General features: G+C 42.2%; 1 protein-coding gene across 4 annotated transcripts in view; it reads left to right on the top strand.

Annotated features, from left to right (window-relative positions):
* The window catches only part of FRMD4B (FERM domain containing 4B), a 275548-nt gene that overhangs the window by 195311 nt on the left and 58950 nt on the right, over positions 1-21287 (top strand). For all 4 annotated transcript variants that reach the window (XM_060022883.1, XM_060022884.1, XM_060022881.1 and 1 more), the window contains 2 exons: positions 8042-8098; positions 8900-8922. In XM_060022883.1, coding sequence (XP_059878866.1) covers positions 8042-8098; positions 8900-8922 — 80 coding nt within the window. The remainder of the gene's footprint in view (positions 1-8041; positions 8099-8899; positions 8923-21287) is intronic.

The following is a 21287-nucleotide window of genomic DNA, read 5'->3' as shown; positions in this document are numbered from 1 at the left end:
CTCTAAACAACTCAGTAAATTCAATATTATCATTCCCCATTTTGCAGAGGAGGAACTGAGTGAGTTTCAGAAAAAATTACTTACTCAGGACCCCATAGATTCTTCCAATGTGGGAGGGCCAAGTCCAATCTGACTTCACAGGAGGAGAGAGCACATCAGAGGGGATGAGATTGAAGGACACAATTTCTGCCCCATAAACAAGACAAAGCGTTAATATTGGTAACTCAAGTTGAACATAAACTCTCAAGTAGATAAGTGAACAAAGGGTCATTTCACAGATAGGCAATAGCAAATAATAGGCAATTGCAAGGGAAATACTCAAGTTGGTTAGTAATCAAAAAACTGCAAACTGAAACAATTTTGCAGTATTATTTTGTACCTTTCTTATTAGCAAAAGTAATTTTTTGATATGATGTGGTTTATAAACATATATACCTTTCCCTAAGATGAAAAATTAGTAAGCATGTTTGATATCTTGATTCAGGTGATGGTTATATGAGTATATACACACATCAAAGTCATCGAGCTGCACAGTAAGAGTTGTGCATTTTACTGTATATACGTCAATAAAAAGGAAAAAAAACACTAAGATATGTTAACTGATGAAACCAGAATTATTTGTGAGAAAATAAAGGCGGAAATAATTAGATGCTGCCAAGGTTAAGCTTAGTATAAAACATTGAGCGTGGAACTCCCCTCGTGGTCCAGTGATTAGGAATCTTCCTTCCAGTGCAGGGGATGCAGGTTCGATCCTTGGTCTGGGATCTAAGATCCCACATGCCGTGGGGCATCTAAGCCCGCGTGCCGCAACTAAGACCCGACACAGCCAAATAAATAAATAAATATTTTATAAAAAAATTCAGCATGGTGAGTATAAAGCATTTAGCCCACAAATTTGAAATTCAACTTCTCTTACGAGCCAAAGCTCAGAGGAAGTTATGATCACTTACATAACGCACAGTGGTCATTAAGGTAAAAACAAAGCAGCTGCTCGAAGGAACAGTCATCACTGGTCCTAAAAATCAGAAACTGCTCCCACGTGTCCTTGTAAAGTGATATTATATGAGGTAATGAACTATGTCCTGAACAACACACCTAAAGTTATTAAAATAATGAGTTTCTGAGGGTTGTTTCTTACGTTGTTTCTCAACATAAGCCAGGGGAGTGATGCCAGAACACAGTTTCTAAAAAGCAGTTTTGGGCTTCCCTGGTGGCACAGTGGTTAAGAATCCGCCTGCCAATGCGGAGGACACGGGTTCGATCCCTGGTCTAGGAAGATCCCACATGCCGTGGAGCAGCTAAGCCCATGCGCCACAACTACTGAGCCTGTGCTCTAGAGCCCACGAGCCACAACTACTGAGCCTGTGCTCTAGAGCCCACGAGCCACAACTACTAAAGCTCATGTGCCTAGAGCCTGTGCTCTGCAACAAGGGAAGCCACCACAATGAGAAGCCTGCACACTGCAACGAAGAGTAGCCCCCGCTTGCCGCAACTAGAGAAAGCCTGCGTGCAGCAACGAAGACCCAAAGCAGCCAAAAATAAATTTAAAAATAAAATAAATAAATCATACCAAAAAAGGAGTTTTACCTCGGGAAACCTTATGGCTCAGTTTTGTAGGTTTCTGATGATTCTAGCTTAATCCAAGAATAAACTTAGTGAATCTAGAGCAATGGTTCTCAATTGGGGTGCCAAAAGGAACCCTTTGGCCATCTCTGGAGACATTTTTGGTTGTCACAGCTGGTGAGGAGGCTGCTACTAGACTCTAGTGAGCAGAGGCCAGGAATGCTGTTTACTACCCTATAGTGCACAGGACAGCCCCTCCCCCCAGTAAGGAATTATCTAACTCAAAATGTCAACTGTAGTGAGGTTGCAAAATGCTGCTCTGAAAGAACGAACGTGTAGTATTCACTGAGACCATCCTCCATAAACATTGCCTCTCACAGCTAGCTTGGATGGAAAAGGAGAAAGTACTGGCTTATTTACCTAGGGGGAGGAGGGAGTGCAGGTGTAGTAATTATGGCCTGGCCTTCTAGGGGCATGATAACCCCTAGAAAATAGGAAATTGCCCAGGGAAGTATGTTTCTATGGCCTAGCAAGAGCTGCCTTGTTAGACGGTAGGTAGGTATTAAGTGTTGATGCGGCCTCTCCCCCAGCCAAATTGTATAAAAACTAGTCAGCCCATCGCTCTGGGCTTCTCTGGCCTGGCAGAGTCTTCCTTCCATGTAGATGTGTCCACAGAAGGTGTTAGAGAGGCTCCCAGGAGCTGTATCAACTCACTCATTTGTGTCCTTATCCCATTGGTTCTTTGCACTGTTTGCAGGCTTACTGGTAAACTGAGGTGAGAGCATAGAAGCAGCATCCAAGGCATCGTTCTCGACAATTTTTGAACTTTAACCAGACTTTGAAGTCTGGCCCAGCTCAGCAGTGGACACAGTTGACCACCAATGTTAAGAAGCCCCTTTCTGTCCATCTGTAGTCACTGATTGTCTCTGGTTCACATCTTCCCAATGTCACCTCCAGAGGGAGAGAGCTTTCTTCCCTTAGTTCTAATTTGGAAAATCCCTAGGAAGGTCTTTGAACCCTCTTCCATCACTTGCCCACAGAAGGATGATTGTATTTCCATTAGATCCAGTAAGGAGAGAAGCAATTCTCCAAAAGAATGGGATATTCTGTTCAGAAAGGGGGTTGGGGTACGAGGCAGTCGAGACAAATAGATATCCAACCCTCCCGGAAAATACATCAATTTTTTAACAAGCTTTTTATTTTGAAATAATTTCAAACTTACAAAAGAGTTGCAAGAATAGCACACACACAGACACACACAAAATGTATGTCTATCAAACCAACTTCACCAGTTGTTGACATTTTCCACACTTGTACTGGTGCTCTCTCTATCTCCCCCACCTCCAAATGTGTGTAATTTTTTTCTGAACCATTTGAGAGTAAGTTACACTGTTTACCCCTAAATGTTTCACGGTATCTTTCTTAGGATAACGGACATCTCTTACAGACCCATATAACAATGATCACATTCAGAACATTTAACATTGAACCTATACTGTTGCCTAATATGCAATCCAGTTGTATCAGTAGTGCCTTTATAACAACTTTTCCTCTTGATCCAGGATAACAAACTGCATTTAGTTGTTATAACTCTTTAGTCTCCTTTGCTTTCAAACAGTTCCTCAGCCTTCCTCTGGCATTCATCACACAGACATTTTTGAAGAGTATGGGCCAGATTTTTGTCTCAAGGTTTCTCATGATTAGATCTAGTGGTGTATTTTTGGCAGGAATACTACCCAGCGGTGTGCTAGAACCAGTTAGTACCATCTATGAGAGCCAGTTGTCACATCTCTTCGCAGCTCCATGTTCTGTAATGTCATACCGGTAGCTTGAAATCAGCCATGGTGGGAATGTTCACACCATGGAAATCAACAAATGCTACACATCAGAGCTTGTACCCCCTCCCGCATTTCTGGTTGTGAAACATTTACATTTAGCAGCACAGCACTGTATGTAGATGAAGGTATATCCTTCTCAGAACGTATCAGAAGGCACATGATGCTGGTCTTCCCAGTTATTGGTGATATCTCATCCCTTGGTTAAGATGGTATCTGTCGGGTTTCACCATTGAAAAGTTACCATTTCCCCTTTGTAATTAATTCTGCCCTATGGAGAGATCCTTTGTGATTATGTAAATATTCTGTTTCTCATCTAACTTTCACCCAATAGCTTTTACTTATTGAAAAGTACTGCCTGAATCAATTAGTACTATGACTGTTGCAAATTGTAATTCTTTTTATCTCTTTCATTTCTTCTACATTTATTTGTTGGTGTTCTACAGGTTGTTTTTGTTTTGTTTTTTGGTAGACTTAACCCTTAAATAGATGATTAGTAGTAGACTTGGAAACAAATGGAGGTTTCTCAACGTTTTGTCAAGTAGTTCTCCATCTGAAGTATTTGTGACCAAGTTATGAATGTTCATTGCTATAGTGCAGAATAGGAGTCCTATCAATACATCAATACAGAAAATGCAGAATGGGTCTTCAGAAATAGTTTTCCCATTCTATGTGAGTGTGTATGTTTGATGGTGACATACTATCCTACCAAGAGTGGAGGTGGCATTTGGAGTCATTTTTCTGATCTTAACCTGATTCCAATTTTTACCAAAAGCATGCCTTTAGGACATTCCTGGTGAGATTTGCACTGGCGTTAACTAAAGCACGGTAAAGTCGAAAGAGTCCAGAGTCAACATGTGCTGCAGGATTGAGTAGTTCACTTCTTGCCCCTGGCCCTCAGTGCCATCATCTGTAAAATCATAGGAGTCATATTTTCACAAAAGTCCCTTTCAAGTTCTAAAACTTTCTTTTATTCTGCTTTCCTACTTGGGAGTCAAAACCTAGAGGTCACCTCATTAGCATGATGTCTTGGCCAACTGAGCCAACAAGTCAAGGACCAAAAGTGAGATGTCGAAGGTGGAGCCTGAACCCAGTGACCTCGTGATTGGATCCATAATCCTGTTAAATGAGCTTTGGGAGTATAGCACCAGCACTTGATACTGTTTCACGTTACCTCTGTGCATTCAGCCACATCCCCTGCTTCACTCCTCTGCTTCTCTTTGTTTATCCTTGACAATCATGGAAACCCACTGAAGGATCCCATTACCTCTGCCTTTGAGGTGATCCCTTTCTCAAGTGTTATCTTTCCCAGTACCTATAAGGTTACCTCGGTTGCCATGGTTGTAAGTAAAGGAAATGTTCTATCCAAGAGCAGACTGCAGTTTCTAAAGAAGTTTTACCCTTCAGACATGAAACTCCAGAGTTCTGTACAAGTCTTAATTAAATTTCACCATATGAAATCGCTGAGAACCAGGCAAAACAGTATTTTCTTGATGAATCCATTGTTTGGTGAACTCCACGCACAAGTCAGGTAACCTTGACAGTCAGTTTTAGAACTTAAAATATGTTGCCTTGTATTTCCAGAAGAGTGGTTAACTGAAAGGTGAGGTGGGGCCTAAGATGTGTAAAAGAATGTGGGGCTTTGCCAAACCACTCATTTTCCTCTCTTCCTGGAACGAGATTTCTCAAAGGCCCTACTGTTCCGTCCCACCATGGCCTTCCTCCACCAGAATTGTGTCGGGGCCACTGGTGTAGGTGAAAAAGTCCACAGGCAAGCTTCGTATTTGCCTGCCCTCTCCCCTGGAGCTGTCTGAGCCTGGTACTTTGCATGCTTTAGCTCCTCATTTCAGCATTTTTAATATTTGATGACCCTTCCAATGTAGAGAAATATTTGGCAACTTCCTTAAGAGTATCTGTTTGAGGTCTTTTAATTTACTAAACTGAAAAGTTGGTGTCTAAAATATTGTTCCAGTGACTCATCTAAGGTTCTGAGGACGCAAAGGGGTCCCAGGGTGTCAGAGGAGTTGGCAATAATTTTCAATATACTTTATTCATCTTCAGTTTTTTTAAAAAAATATTTGAACTAACGCACTTCCCCTCTTCTCTCTGATTTTAAGACAGATTTGACTTTAACGAGTTCAGGTCTAATTTAAACTCAAACATGTTCTTGAGTTCCCCTGTGAAGCCCTCACCCCCATGCCCCACATGAGTTTCTATTTCTTTGAAGATAAGGAATTTAGCTTTTCTAAAATTTAATCTCGATCAACACCCACCTCACCTGTTGGATTAACTGCTTCATCATCTTTCACCAGATTAGAAAATGACTGTCTCTTGCCTGAAAGACAGAGGGCAATTGATTTCTGCAATCAACCTGGCTTCTCTTTGATTTTATAATCTGTTTCTAGAGATTATAGGCGAGCTTTGAATTCCAAGGCTCTGGGCCTGTCAGCTTTTGAAGCGAAAAACTTTGAAGCAGATCCACTGCCTCAGGTTTCAGAAGGGATACTTAGTTGTTGGAGGATGAAATATAAGGGAAACAGGTAATTATCACTGTTGACATTGTAATATCCCAGGTTTGGGGTTTGTTTATTTTATTTTATGGCTTCTAAAAGAATTATTACTAGTTTTGGGTTCTTTTTTTTTGTTGTTCTTGTTGTTTTTTTGAGAAGCCCGATCAAATCACTTGGCCACTTGAGAGAAAAGCATAAACCTTCCAGAAATTCTCACTGAGCTAACTGCTTCTATAAACCTACCTAGTGTGCATTTACTTTAAAACTACTTAATTACTCACCACTGATGCACTTGGTATAATTAGAAAACTCTCCAGCTCAGATTCAACAGGTAGAGAGAAGAAAGAAAAAAAAGTGTAGGGCAATTTCCAGACCCATGTTCTTAAACACTATGCACTTTCAAGTACTAATTATATAGGATTTATGCAAGGAGGGGGTTATATGGAATTGTTTTAGCATGTGTTAATGCTTATAAGCTAGCATCTCACCCAAAAAAAAAAATTTTTTAATAAAGACCCTGCTCTACTACTCAATGTTGTAATTTATCCCATAATGCAATAATGATATTTACATATGTCATCACATTTAACAAAATAAATGAAGGTGCATGTGAGTGTTATTGATAGAGGCAATACCCCGACACAGTTATGCATCTGTACCAGGCACCTGAAGAAGTATTCCTGTTAGTTACAGCCTCAAACTCCTATTTTTCTTTGGGATCTTAAAGGCTGAAAAAATAAAATAGTGGAGGGCTTCCCTGGTGGTGCAGTGGTTAAGAATCCATCTGCCAATGCAGGGGACATGGGTTTCCGTCCCTGGTCCGGGAGGATCCCACATTACGTGGAGCAACTAAGCCTGTGCACCACAACTACTGAGCCTGTGCTCTAGAGCCCGTGAGCCACAACTACTGAAGCCCGTGCGCCTAGAGCCCGTGCTCCGCAACAAGAGAAGCCACCACAATGAGAAGCCTGCGCACCGCAATGAAGAGTAGCCTCCGCTCGCCGCAACTAGAGAAAGCCTGTGCACAGCAACGAAGACCCAACGCAGCCAAAAATAAATAAATAAAATATTAAAAATAAATAAATAAAGTGGTGGGGGGGAGGGTCGAGTGAGTACCAGATTTCCTTCTGGGAATGAAAATGTTAAAAAATAGAAAAAATAAAATAAAATCATGGAAAAATGATAAATTAGGGTTCATCAAACTTCAGTATAAAGCAACAGAATTTTTATCTCGAGCATTTTCTGTAACTGGTTCTTTTTTTAATTTTTAATTAATTTATTTGTTTTTGGCTGCATTGGGTCTTCATTGATGTGCGTGGGCTTTCTCTAGTTGCAGCGAGCAGGGGGCTACTCTTCGTTGCGGTGCACGGGCTTCTCATTACGGTGGCTTCTCTTGTTGAGGAGCACGGGCTCTAGGCACACGGGCTCAGTAGTTTTGGCGCACGGGCTTAGTTGCTCCGTGGCATGCGGGATCTTCCCGGACCAGGGATCGAACCCGTGTCCCCTGCATTGACAGGCAGATTCTTATCCACTGCGCCAGGGAAGCCTTGTAACCTGTTCTTAAGGCTTACATTTTCTCTACAAGAGTATAAATATTAATTCAATAATGTCTCATTGACACAGAAGTAGAACTTATATTTTTTATAATATTTGCATTGTGTGTGTACCAAAATAACTGCTATGACACAGGAAAACACTGAGCAAACTAATCTAAGAAAAGCAGAGCTTCAAAATGAACTTAGAGAGGTAAAAATTATTCATTTAGAAGCTGTCTGAATTTTCAGTTTCAAAGTCATGTGTGTTCCTTCCAGAATACTGCTCTCAAAACACAATTTCCCACAGCTAATTAAAGTGCTGGCGCGCGCGCCCTCTCTCTCTCTCTCTCTCTCTCTCTCTCTCTCTCTCTCTCACACACACACACACACACACACACACACACACACACACAATGTGGCTTCCCCTTAACCCTGGATACGTCTCTCCACGCCCCCCTCCCTTCCCCCTGCAATGGTATGATCTGCGTTCAATCCTAAACTGAAGGTACCAAGCTGTGACAGCTTCCCCAACTCCACAGCCATTTGCTACGACCTAGGGCAGCCTGTGTTCAGTGATGCTTTCCTTTTCCACCGACAGGGGCAAATCGAAGTAGACAGCGAAACTATCTTCAGGTTAGCGGCGCTTATTTTACAGGTAAGAACTGACAAACTGCCTCTTACCCGCTTCTTTTGTTTGTTGGGTTTTGTGAACTGCCTGCCCTTTTGAATCTTTTGCATGGGCCAGTGGCTGACGGCTTTTTAAAGCCTTCTGGTTGTTTGCCAGTATAAGATGTGAGCCACTGTTTTCTGTTTTAGTGTGGATTGCATGAGCGAGAGTGTGATATGTCTCAGAAGAAAATGAAACTTAGACTTCACTGAGGAAGAAGAGTTAAGACCGTATTGCTGGCAAAGAGCTCCCGGTGGCTTGAATTTGGGAGGCTGCAGTTGTTACAACAGCTGTAATTTGCATTTAAATTTAGTAACTTTTGTATACTTTTTCTTGAGGTGGAGTTAAAGAGCCCTTTAATTCTTAAAGGCACATGTAGCTGAAAAAGCAGTGTGTTCCATGCTGGTTTAGAAAAAGAAAACAAATGGCATGTGTTGATTTACCTGTGTCATGGTTTAAACAGTCTGAGGCCAGACTAAAAAGTGTGCTGCTCCGAAGGACAGGCCTTTATCTCGTGATCTTCAGAACATTAAAGGAGAAATAATCATCTATGCTTTTTCAGATAGATTTGTCTCTTCTGTTAAAAACAAGAAATAATTATTGGGTAATAACGATTTCTTAAATGCCACATTCTTCTCCAGGGTCATATGTAGGGAAGGTGTTCCTTGTGAAAAAGTTTTCAAAACAAAACTCAGGCATTTTAAGAGGGGAAAATGATCAGGAGTACAATTCTTTTAGCTTAATCACCATCAATACAAATTGATCATCTATATTTGTTTTTTATTTCAGGAAGCCAAAGGGGATTACACCAGGTATGGTTCCTTTTCGAATATTACTATGCAAAATAACCCTAGCTGAATCTTTTAATGCTATTTTAAATAACAATGGATGCAAAGCAAAAGAAAGTAGATCCCCAGGCGAGAGACTGAGGTCTCTTTCCTCTTCAAATAGAGACCTATTCTTTTTGTGAATGAATCCGGGAATGAAGCTTTGCAAGCCAGAGTGACAGCAGATTGTACTCAGAAGTCCTCCAAAGTTCTATTTTCCATCATCTGTGAGCAAGACGAAGAAATCTATAAAAAACTTGGGTAGCCCGTGCTGATTCTTTAAATTTATAATAATCCTGTGTTTAAAGAATTATACCATAAGCACAAAAAGATTAAATCCATCAGCTGCTTAGTTAAGGGATTAATAGGGGCTTTCTTTTTGCAGCTGCCCTAAAGGGGCCTCACCCTTCATATATTTGACCTAACAGTTGTATTGTGGCCACCGAGGCACTTACTGGTTCTAACTGCCTAACTGGCCAAATCGTCAGAGAGTGTTTATATTTGAATTCACCCTCTATCTGCTCCATTCTGTTCTTTTAATGCAATAGTTGCGTGGGGGTAGTAGAAAGGGTTAAAGGTGGAGGCAAGACCTCCAATTCGAAGCAGCTCACAGGCCAACGACCCACAAAGCCTCGCCTCTACAGTGTTAATGTTCCACTGCTGGTTAACCTTTACCTGTAGATTATTTACAGATCAACTAGTACTCATTCCCAGCCAAGGCTTTGACTAGTGTGCTGAACAGGCTGATAACCAAGTAATGCCTTCCAAGCTTGAAAACGTCCACTCATGGAGTCATGCTTCACCTCAGAAACTCCAAGCACTTTCCACATCTGCCCATTTAATGCGGTAGAATGACTGAGGCTTCCACTTAGCACGCCATGATCCACTCACCACACTCTCCTTTTAGCTCTGTTTTGTGCTATATTATTTTTTAAAAAATTTTAGATTAGGAAATATGCTTTGAAGGACTCATAAAGATCAATGAACACCGAACTTTTTTTAATTAAAAGAAAATGTCAGAGCATGAAAAGAGGATAAATTAGTCTCTAGGTCATTAACATCAAGAGCGGCTGTGTTCTCCACTGTTGTCTTCCCTGGAGGAGCCATGTTTCCTAGGAAGATCAGATATGTGAGGAATTCCATCGTGTAGGGGGTGAGTCTGAAGTTGATTTATAAATGAGGGCTTCTGAGCCAACAGCTCAGCCTCTGCGGTCTGTGAACCGCTAACCCTTCCTCCCCCACTTTCTCCCGGTCAAGCGTGTGATGGACACCCTCTGAGCTTCATTTCCTCATCAGGAAAATGGTACCTCCTTCGTAGGTCTGTTGTGAGATTAATTGTATGTAAACATTGCCCAGGGCGGTATCTGGCATGTAGCAAGCTCTCTATACGCTTTGGCTATTATTATTAACTATTATAGTATCATTATTGCCCTCATCATTATCATCCTGTCCCATCTCTTGGCAACCTCTGAAGAGGCTTTTGAGATGTAGTAGGGTCTGAAGAAGCTGTAATCACGTGTCAGGGGAAAGAATCAAAGAGAAAGATTGATTCCACAAACCTTCCTTAGGGAAGATCGCTTGCCTATGGCAGGAGAAGGCTTAGAAGGAACGGTCCTTGGGTAGTACAGACGTTTTAGCCCTAGGATTTCAAGGTTGGTGAGTCAGTCTGGCCAAGCACAAACCAATTCTTTTCCTTAATTTCAGTGTGTTTCTGGTGGTTTCCTGAGTGATTACTAGACTAAAGAAATGGAGGACACTGTTCTGGAATTGTCTAAACCACACTGAGTGGTAGAAGGAGCTTGGGACTAGGAATCAAGAAACTAGCACTGTGACCCTGAATGCCCTCTGTCCGTTCTCAGCCTCGGTTTTCTCATCTGTAAATTGGGATTAAGGAAAATGGGACTTGGCAGGGTAGTTTTGAGGCTACGAATGATGTTTAAGGACTTTGTAGATGACAGTTTGTTTTACGAGCATTAGTTATTACTGATGAGGGTGAAAGAAAGAATAGGAAATGTGAACTTTTGTCATTGGGTATATAATGAAGCAGAATTCTGGTTGACTGTCACCACCCCTTCCCTATCTGATCTCCTCCTCCCCTGAATGGAGAGGGTATATTTTTCCTCCAAAGTTCTATTATAAAACTAATTTAAGAAACTCAGGCCAAAAATTTAAAAATACCATGCAGCGGTGTGGTGTAGTGATCAGAGTAAAGACGCTAGAACCAGAAAGCCTCACCCAAATCCCAGGTCTGCCACTTATTACCTATATAATCTTGAACAAGTTATTTAAACTCACCAAGCCTCAGTTTCCTCATCTGTAAAATGGGACTTATACTAACAGTATACACCCCACAGAATTGCTATGATGACCAAATGAATTAATATATATACAAAGTACTTAGAACGGTTCCTGCAGTCTCCACTTTCATATTCCATCAAATTGATGGACATAATTTATCACTCCTCTGTTGTCTTAAATATGAATTGTTTCCCATTTTTTGCTGATATAAATAATGCTTTGATGAACATCTTTGTGTAGTTGGGATTGGGGTTGTCTGTGATTTTTTTTTTTTAAAGAGTTTTTGATTTGGACCATTTGTTAAAGTCCCTTTTGAGCTTGTTACAATATTGCTTCTGTTTTATGTTTTGGTTTTTTGACCCTGAGGCATGTGGGATCTTAGCTCCCCAACCAGGGATCGAACCCGCACCCCCTGCATTGGAAGGTGAAGTCTCAACCACTGGACCTCCAGGGAAGTCCCTGTGATTATTTTCTTAAGTGATGTTTCTCAGGTGGCGAACAAGCAAAGGGAAATTCCTCAAAGGAGGCAAAGTATGAAGCGCTGAAATGGAATTTATGCATTCTTGATACCACTAAACTAAAATTATACAAACTTCATAGCTTTATCCAGTGACGTCTCCTAAATGCCTGAAATGGGTCCGCACCCATCTAGGCAACTAGGATGCAGAGGTACTTAGGCAGGGGCCTTCCTTCCAGAGAAATTTGACTTTCTATCAAGAGCTACCTCCGTGGCAGTTCTGAATTCCACTTCTCTGTTTGTTTACATGTCAGTGGCTGCAGCTCTTAGCTTTTAGAACGTCACTGAGGTTTGATTGTGGATCAGAAAAAGTCCCCAATTATTACCCTCCTAGACCAGGGCAATGTGGCTTTTTCAATTAAAACAGTGATTGAACACCTAATTCTTGAGGCTGCTGTGGTCCACCCACTCCTCGTGAATATGGTCTTCTTTCTCAAATGTAGAATTTCCAAAGCTGAACCCGCCACCATCCCAGCCCCCAGACCAACTCCTCCTCCAGTGTCTCCCCTTGAGTAACCACCATTCTCTCTTGAATCATCTCTAAGGATTTTCTCTTTTCCCTCCCACCTTCTTGTCCATCTGTCAGACACCTCCCTTCTTTCCTTGTCTTTATCAGAACGCTGGCTTTCTCAGCCCTTAGTCTCCTCCACTCAGCCTGACTGTAAAAGTGTGTGTGTGTGTGTGTGTGTGTGTGTGTGTGTGTGTGTGTGTGTGTGTGTGTGTGGTTTCTTTGCCTGCTTTCTGTGACATTATTTTAAAAGTCAATGCCTGATTTCATTCAATTCCCACCACAGTTGTTATCATCACCATTTAACAAATTAATAGATGGAAATTTTAGGGCCAAAGAGACTATGTCACATAGCCAGTAAGTTCCCAGATCTGTTCTGATTCCGTTGTATACTACCACCTGCACATAACCCCCTGGTATCTTACTAAGACATAAATGCGATCATTGTTGTTGACTTCCAGACACCTCTTACAGTTTCTCATTGCACAGACACCCATCTTCCAAAACCCTAACTTGGCATTCAAGGTCCCCCATAATCTGCATTATACATTTTAACCTCCCACACTCTACTGCTCATACACCTTAATATCTGTTCCTGCCTCTCTTCTCTTTTCTTCACATGCTTTCACTATTTCACCTTTATGGCTTTGCTCAAACTCTTCTTCCTAGAATGCCTTTAAAAACAACAGTCCTCCCCTATTTTGTTTCGTGCCCTGTTTCCTTGAGTATTTTAAGTTAACATTATCATGACCAGTAGGAAACCTTGCTCTCTGAAAGTTAATTAAAATAGTGGCATGGGGACTTTTTTCTTTAAATAGTTGACAGCCTGAATTTCCAAGTCAGCCCTTAAGCTGCAAAGATAACAAGCTACTCGGGTAACACAACACAGACAAACACAGGATTCCTGAAAGCTGACACGGCAAGGAGGCAAGGTTTCATCACTGAGCCAGCCGCAAATGAGTTTGTAAAAGCAAAGCATTTTCTTTTCTTTTTAAGATCCTGAAAGGTGGAAATTACTAAGGGAACTATGTGACTAGGGCACTTTTTGCTTATAAGAAAGAGTGAGTGACTACAATTTACAATTCAGTACTGGGTCACCATGAAGGCATATTGTCACCTAGCTTCAAATGGGAAGGAATAATTCACAATTTACAGCTGTGCTACTGGGAACAGCTGTTTTCCCATGGGAGAGGAACTTCTCTGGATGCCTTGAGAGTAGTTAATGAAGGGAGGGGGGAACAAGCAAAGACTTTAAAGAACTTCTACTCTTACACCTCTGGAGCACTTGAAGCTCTAAAATATCATTCCATTTCCGGGACCTTTAAAATCAGTTACAATGATAAAAATAGCAGCTCCCGTGGGCTAGGTGCTGTGCTGAGTATGTCCTTATTCACATCAATGGGGAGGCAGGAGTGAAGACAAGAGCTTTGGAATTTAATTGCCCAGGCACTTGCTGTATTACTGTGGGTAACTAACCTCTCTGGAACTCAGTTTCTTTGTCTCTATTACTTGGTATTACTATTATTATTGTTAATATGTTTAACCTTTCCACCAATCCCGTGATGACAGGCGCTACTGGTATCCCCATTTTACAGAGAGGGAATCAGCTTTGGAGGGAGTAAGTAGTTGACTGTCTAGGTCACATGGCTTAGAGAGTGGCCCAATTAGGACTCCACGCCTCATGCTTTCCACCTTTGTCAGGAGTCTCCTTTTTTGTATCTCCTTTTTTTGTATTTAATGTAAGAATCATTACCTTCCTTGCTGGCAGAATAAAGAAGGCTGACTTGACAGAAATTTAACGTTTCTGTCTGATTTCAGGCCAGGGCTGTAATGAATCAGCAAAACACTTTTGTGAAAAACCTATTAAGAAATGGCTTTTCTCTCTCCTGGTGTCATGACTCTATTTTAAGGTTTGACTTAAAGATACACATAGGTTCTTTCATTAATCAGTTCAGCGCATTAATATTTCATTTATTTTTAATGATTGGTAAATAATTCTACGTGTCAGGCTGTTTAACATGTTTTACAAACATTAACTCATTGTCTCCATCCATGAGGTTGGTGGAATATTATTCCCACGTTACAAGTGAGATTAAGCGATTGTGTGTGGATTATGTTTATATTACCATATTATGGTTTAACATTTCCCCATGGCTTGGCCAGATGTGTAGAGTTGCTATGTTGAATAAACAAACAAGATAAGAACACATAGGGAACCACAGACAAATAAGTGTGGGAAATACGTGGTTAAAAGCTAAACAGAGTTCTTTCCGATGAAGTTCGAATCTGCTCATGTGCGTGGCGGGTCTCCCAGAAGTAGACACATAAACAGTGTTTCCAACACTTATTTGTCCCTGATGTGTGAGTCTCCTGCCAGAGCAGTGTTCTATGGACTTCACTTTGTGAAGCAGGGGATTATTTATTTGCTGAAAGCTCAGTATTAAAATGCCTTTACAAGATAAGCAGTTTTGGCAGACCTTTTCTTGGTACTCCTTGCCAGATTATCGCATCCCTCGATTTTAATTCCAGTAACTCTTGGGGTAAACATTCATCAAGTTCTGAACTTGCTTTTTCTGGAGAGCCCTGAATTTGGAAGGAATCATCCATCCCATACAGTGGGTGCTTTTTCATCTGCTCTGTGCAGAGAATGTTAGGGCTGCCCAATACTATGAATTGGAACCCTCATTTCATAGCTGATGAACTAACAAGTGACATATCCATGACAATTCAGGTTGACAGGACCAGACCTACAGTCCCCAGGTCTCCCTGACCATCTCAGATTTACCATCTTGTCTTACACTTGTATCAGGAGGCCTCCATGGATCCTTGCTGTCCCTGATAGAAGGCAGTGAGGACAGCAGGCAGTGGACTCTACCATGGTAAGTGGTGTTATCACTGGAGTGGCCCCGAGGCTAATATTAGTCACTTGAGGACATAGCTTAAGAGGGAGAAGGCCGGAAATGAGCACGCAGTCAGCAGTGCCTTTGGAATACCTTGTCTTCTTCTCATTGCTCGACCTTATTCACTCCTGTAGATTGAACACCTAATACCTACAACGTGAGAGGCATTGGACTAAGCGAGGGCTGTGATGGAGGCAGACTGAGTTTCCGGCCTTCCTTTTATTCCTGAGCCACGGTCCTTCTACATCCTTTATAAGAGACACTGGAGAAAGGCCTGGGCCCTGGACTCAGACAGGCAGGCATGAGGTTGAGTGAAACAAGCCCTCCTCATCTGCTAGTGGTGCGACCTTGAGGCAGTTTTAAAGCCATCTGAACCTAAGGTCCCTTTTCTTTCGGAGATTCGTTGTGAGGATTGAGTGAGATCAAGCACCTTGCAGGGTGCCCGGTACAGAATGGAGACTTAGTACTTGGGAGTCTGGTTCCACTAAGTCCCATCTAGTATACTGAGATGCATTTGAGATGATGTTGCTGTTGTTGTTTTACCATCTTAGCCATTTTTAAGTGTACAGTTCAGTGGCATTAAGTACATCCACATTGCTGTGCCACCATCACCGCATCCATCTCCAAGATCTGTCATCTTGCAAAATGGAAACTCTGTGCCCATTGAGTGATAACCCCTCTCCCTCCGCCCCCAGCCTCTAACAGCCGCCATTCTACTTTCCGTCTCTATGAATCTGCCTTTTCTGGGTGCCTTATGGAAGTGAAATCATGCAGTATTTGTGTTTTTTTTTTTTTTTTTTTTTTTGCGGTACGCGGGCCTCTGACTGTTGTGGCCTCTCCCGTTGCGGAGCACAGGCTCCGGACGCGCAGGCCCAGCGGCCATGGCTCACGGGCCCAGCCGCTCCGCGGCACGTGGGATCCTCCCAGACCGGGGCACGAACCCGTGTCCCCCGCATCGGCAGGTGGACTGTCACCCACTGCGCCACCAGGGAAGCCCCAGTATTTGTTTTTTTGTCACTGGCTTCTTTCACTCAGCATGGTGTCCTCAGGGTTCATCCATGTTGTAGTGTGTGTCAGAATTGCCTGTACTTGAAGGCTAATATTCCATTGTATGTATATACCACTTCGTTTAGCCATTCATCCATGGATGGATACTTGGGGTACTTCCACTTTTGGACTCTTATGAGTAATGCTGATATGAACAAAAATAGGTAAACATCTCTTTGAGACCCTGATTTCAGTTCTTTTGGGAAGAGAGATGCATTTTTAAGAAGAATCCCTGGCTTCCAGATAGTTAAGTATATTCTACTGTTCATTGGAGTGGGGGTGGGGTGAAGGCATAGGACTTGAGGATGGATATCAGATCCTTGTTCTACATCATCAGATCTTACTTACCAAAATTAATCCTTGAGGAGCCCAATACTTACATTAAAATATTGTTGTAGGTGAATATTTATTGACATGGAAAAATGATTACAATATAGGAAGTAGGAAAAAAGCATATATATATTATCCATTTTTATAAAAAAATTATATATACCAATATGTTCAAATACATGATACAGATATAAAAACTGGTCCTTAAGTTGTAGCATCGTGCAGGAGCCCCTCAATTTTTTTGTTCATACAGCCCCTTTCATTCTCAATATGCATATACTTTTAATTATTTACTTAATTATATAGTTATGTACATGTAGAACTATATTGACATCACATACATTATAAACTATTGTCAAAAGAGTAATGTATCAAAAGGAAAGAGATAGAGTAACATGTTCCAAGAATGAATAAAAATAAATATCATTAGAAGTTCTAGTATTGGGAGTTCCCTGGCAGTCCAGTGGTTAGGACTCAGCGCTTTCACTGCTAGGGCCAGGGTTCCATCCCTGGTCGGGGAACTAAGATCCTGCAAGCCACGTGGTACAGCCAAAAAAAAAAAAAGAAAGAAGTTCTAGTATATTCTTTCTGCACACCTACAGATCTCTCTACCACATAGACTGTTGTAGAGTAGATTCTGAAGTTAGGCAAAGCTGAACTGGATTCCAGAGCCCACTTCTCACTGGTGAATAATCTTAGCTGAGTTACTGAACATCTCCAAGCTGCAGTTTCCCATCTGTAAGTGGGAATAATTACAGTTCTTTTATAAAAAAAATTTTTTATTGAGATATGTTTTTTTTTGAGGTATGTAATATTATATTAGTTTCAGGTATAGAGCATAATGATTCAGTATTTGTATATATTGCAAAATGATCACCGCAATAAGTCTGGTTAACATCCAACACCATACATAGCTACAAAACTTTTTTTTTCCTTGTGATGAGGACGTTTAAGATCTACTCTCTTAGCAGCGTTCAGATGTGCAATACAGTGTTAATAGTGCATTGTGCCCTGCCTGGTTTATGGTAGGGGTAAAAAAAATTAAGCTGGTACTATTGTCATGACTAACAGTTGTCTCGGGATGGTGGGGATAGAAATGTTTACAGTTTTCCTTCTTTGCATGTCAGTGTGTTTTCATTTATTGAAAATGAAGATATAGTGCTTATGTCAGAATTTTTTTAAATGTTATTTTGTCTTGTTAAAAAACTCAGAGCTTAGCACAGTGACCTAGAGATCTCCTGCACTGCATCCTTTTTCAAAATGAATGTAAGATTCATGGAACACTACCCACTTGGCCTAACGGAAACTTCCCAAACCAAGGCTTAAAGCCCTTCCCTGCCACCCCAGAGCAGCAAGCCTGTGATTCCCCCCCCCCCCCCCCCCCGTATATGGGAGGCCCTGCCCAGAACCTGCTGGCCCCCAGGGGCCTGCGCGCCTCTGTGAACAGGCTCATTCAGTTCTCAGCACAGGCGCCTGAGGCTGGGCAGGCAGAAAGGAAGCAATTAAGACAGTGGAAACCTACCAGGGAAAAAGCTGTTGGCAGGGCAGACTTCATGGGTGTGTGATCTGTGCAGTCACACAGGGCCCCCTGCTCGGAAGGACCCCACTCTTGGTTTGATGCTCTTCTGTCTCGAAATCTTGAAATTCTCCATGATTTTTTCCCAAAGAAGCTCCACATTTTGATTTTTCACTGGGCCTTGCAAATTGTAACTTGGTCCTGGCTGTTGAAAACTGTAAAGCATTGGGAAGGCCCGGGTGTTGAATGGATTGTTAAAGAAGGGGTCCTCTTGTAGGTGTCTAAATGGGTACTCCATTGAGGAAGCTGGAACCACACAGAATTCTGCAAAACAGCCTTTTTGCATATATGTCTGGGAACCTCTTACCCTTTTCTGATTTCACTATGTTTGATCTCCCAGGTCTGAAGCACGGGGAGTAACAACCTTGTTGTGAAAATCGAGAGAGAAAATGCACGTGAAAGGGTTACAACGGTGCCTGGCACCTGGAATACTCATTTTTAAAAGCTTCCTAAATACTCAGTTGCTACCCTGGTATCAACAATATGAGCTAGGTAGTATCATTATGCTCATTTTATTTTTTAAATATTTTTCCTGATGTTTACATTTTGTACTTCATTTATTTATTTATTTGTTTTTGGCCACACCCTGCGGCATGCAGAATCTTAGTTCCCTGACCAGGAATCGAACCCACGCACTCTGCAGTGGAAGCGTCGAGTCTTAACTGCTGGACCACCAGGGAAGTCCCTAGCCTCATTTTATAGATGAAGATACTGAGGTTCAGAGAAGTTGAGTAACTTGCCCAAGTCATACAGCTGGTTACCATATGGAGTTAGGGTTTGAACTCAAGCCATCTGATGGCAGAGGTCATGCTTTTTTCACTCCACCATTGTGCACCCTGCTTTCATCATCATCTATTAGGTGCCAGGTATTCCTGTGTACTTTTATCATCTGCTTCTCAAATTATAGCCATTGAGATCCTCATTCTGCAGATGTGGAGACAGACGTAGTGATCATGGTCACATATCTGTTCCACATATGGTGGTACTTGGATTTTAACCCCCATCCTCTGAATTTCTCCTCAGCCTTTCCACTTGATAATTCCTCAAGAGTGAATCCAAAAGATGTTTAACAGTATCTACTGCTTTGGGCTGATAATGCAAATGCAGTTAGACTTTGGCGAACTCCTGGACCCACATGCCAGACAGTTCTTCATAGCTTGTTTCTGGCAGCAATGGAATGTCATCAGCGCTGGCTCAGACCTTGGAATCTCACTGGGTTCCCCCCAACTCCTGGCAACCACCATTCTACCCTCTGTCTCTCTGAATTTCTAAAATGTTTTTATTTTAAATATTTACAAATTTTCATGTTAACCTAATTCTCAGCCAAAGTCATCCTTATGGATTACATTTCTTCTAAAAGAGTTGAAGTTTCAAAGTAGACAGGATCAGAGTCCTTGGCAAGCTGACTAATGTTTAGAAAAATCTCTCATCACATTTTCATTATTATTAGAAATTCTTTAGACTTAAAAAAAAATGTAGTTTGACAGTTGATCCCTATCAAGCCCGCAGATGGACAGAGTAATTCGTCCTTTGTTACAAGTTAGGCCACAGACAGAAATTTAACAGCAACGGAATTCTAGCTGAGTGGACGCTGTGTTCCCCAGAACGCACACCGGTTTCTTGTCTCTTTGGTAGAGTGCTGAGGTGAGGGGGATCTGACACAAATTCCATGGATTGGTCATGATGTTGGAGGAGCAAGTTTCAAGGCTGAAATTCCACCAGTTACTGTGGGTTCTGTTGAACCAATCCTAAAGCCACTTACAACCTGGGACTTGCCAAGTCCCTTCCAAAGTTCTTTTCCCATGTGGCTTATTACCAGCCCTTAGGGTTGCCAGATTGAGCAAATAAAACAAACAACGAATAACTTTTTGAGTGTGTGTTCTAAATATTTAATCTGGCAACTCTAATCTAAGATCGCCCACTGGGGATTCTTCTCAGTGGTAGTAATCCACCCGCAGCCTGTTCTGAGAATGGTAGAAATAAAGTGTTTATAATTGTTGGTTTCATGGGCTGTGATCAGAAATGAAGGAACACATTTATTGAACATAGGCAGGTGCCTTCATAGCAACATAGCTTCATAGCATCTTCCCAAGAACCCTATAAAACAGGTCACTATCCCTGTCTTTATAATGAGGAACCGAGGCTCACAAAGGTTAGTTTATCTAAGACCACAAACGTCCTACAAACATGGAGACCTGGGACTGTATCCAGTTCGAAGTCCTTACCTTATTACTGCACATTACAAGTCTAGGGCCAGCTGGTAGGCTGCTCTGTTGATTTGTTTCTAAGTATGTGGCAGCTTTGCAGTAGCCTGTGTCCCAACCCTGGCTGCCCATGTGCCAGCTCTGGTGGGACAGTGGGCAGCCAGGTGACCTCTCTAAGCCTCAGTTTCCTTATCTGTAAGTTAGAAATAGCACCTACATCTACGTTCGCCATAAGAATTAAATGAGTTCTTTTTTTGTATTTTGTATAAGTAAAATGCTGAGCACTTGTCTGCCACACAGCACATGCCCAGGACAGTCTCCTTTAAAGCCACAAGAGTTTCATTTATTGTCCTGTGAAGGGGCTGAGTGGTCGGAGGGAGCTGCAAACCAGAGGCAGCCTAGAAACGTGTGCTCACGCCTGATCCCCAGGGAAGGAGCTTCAATGGGTTAAGATGAATGGAGGGCATCCCTCCTTCTCCCAGAAGTGCTGGGGGAGCATCCCTAGCTTAAGGGGGAGGCCAGGAGAAGGGCTCCTTTCAGGTCTCACTTTCCGCTCTGCAAATGGTGACCACCTGATTTGGCTTGAGGCATGATCAAGAGCTGTTCAAATGCGGTGGGAAGAAAATTCCAAGATTGGAAAGACCCTGTGACTTGGGAGGAGAGGGGGCAAGGTCTGGCCCAGCCCACCTGGCTTTTCCGGCCCCTCCCCCCAGCCTCCTCCTGCCTTTCCAGTTCCCTCCTCTGCTTCCTTCTCCTCCCCGGCTGCTCCACTTTGACCTGGAGTCCAGAGACCCAGACAAGCAGCCACTGGTCCTCTCGATCTAGCGCCACCTCTCCGAAGGGCCCCTGGGTAAGTCTTTAACATCAGCGGGCCCTGTTTCCCCCTGAGAACTCAGGGTCGGACACACCAAATCAGCTTGCCTAAACCAGCTGGCAGGGTTTGGTGTGGAGGGGTGGAAAGTGAGGCGGG

This window comes from Delphinus delphis, chromosome 10 (genome assembly GCF_949987515.2).
Source record: "Delphinus delphis chromosome 10, mDelDel1.2, whole genome shotgun sequence".
Taxonomy (NCBI): domain Eukaryota; kingdom Metazoa; phylum Chordata; class Mammalia; order Artiodactyla; family Delphinidae; genus Delphinus; species Delphinus delphis.
This window is presented reverse-complemented; position numbering and strand designations above follow the sequence as displayed.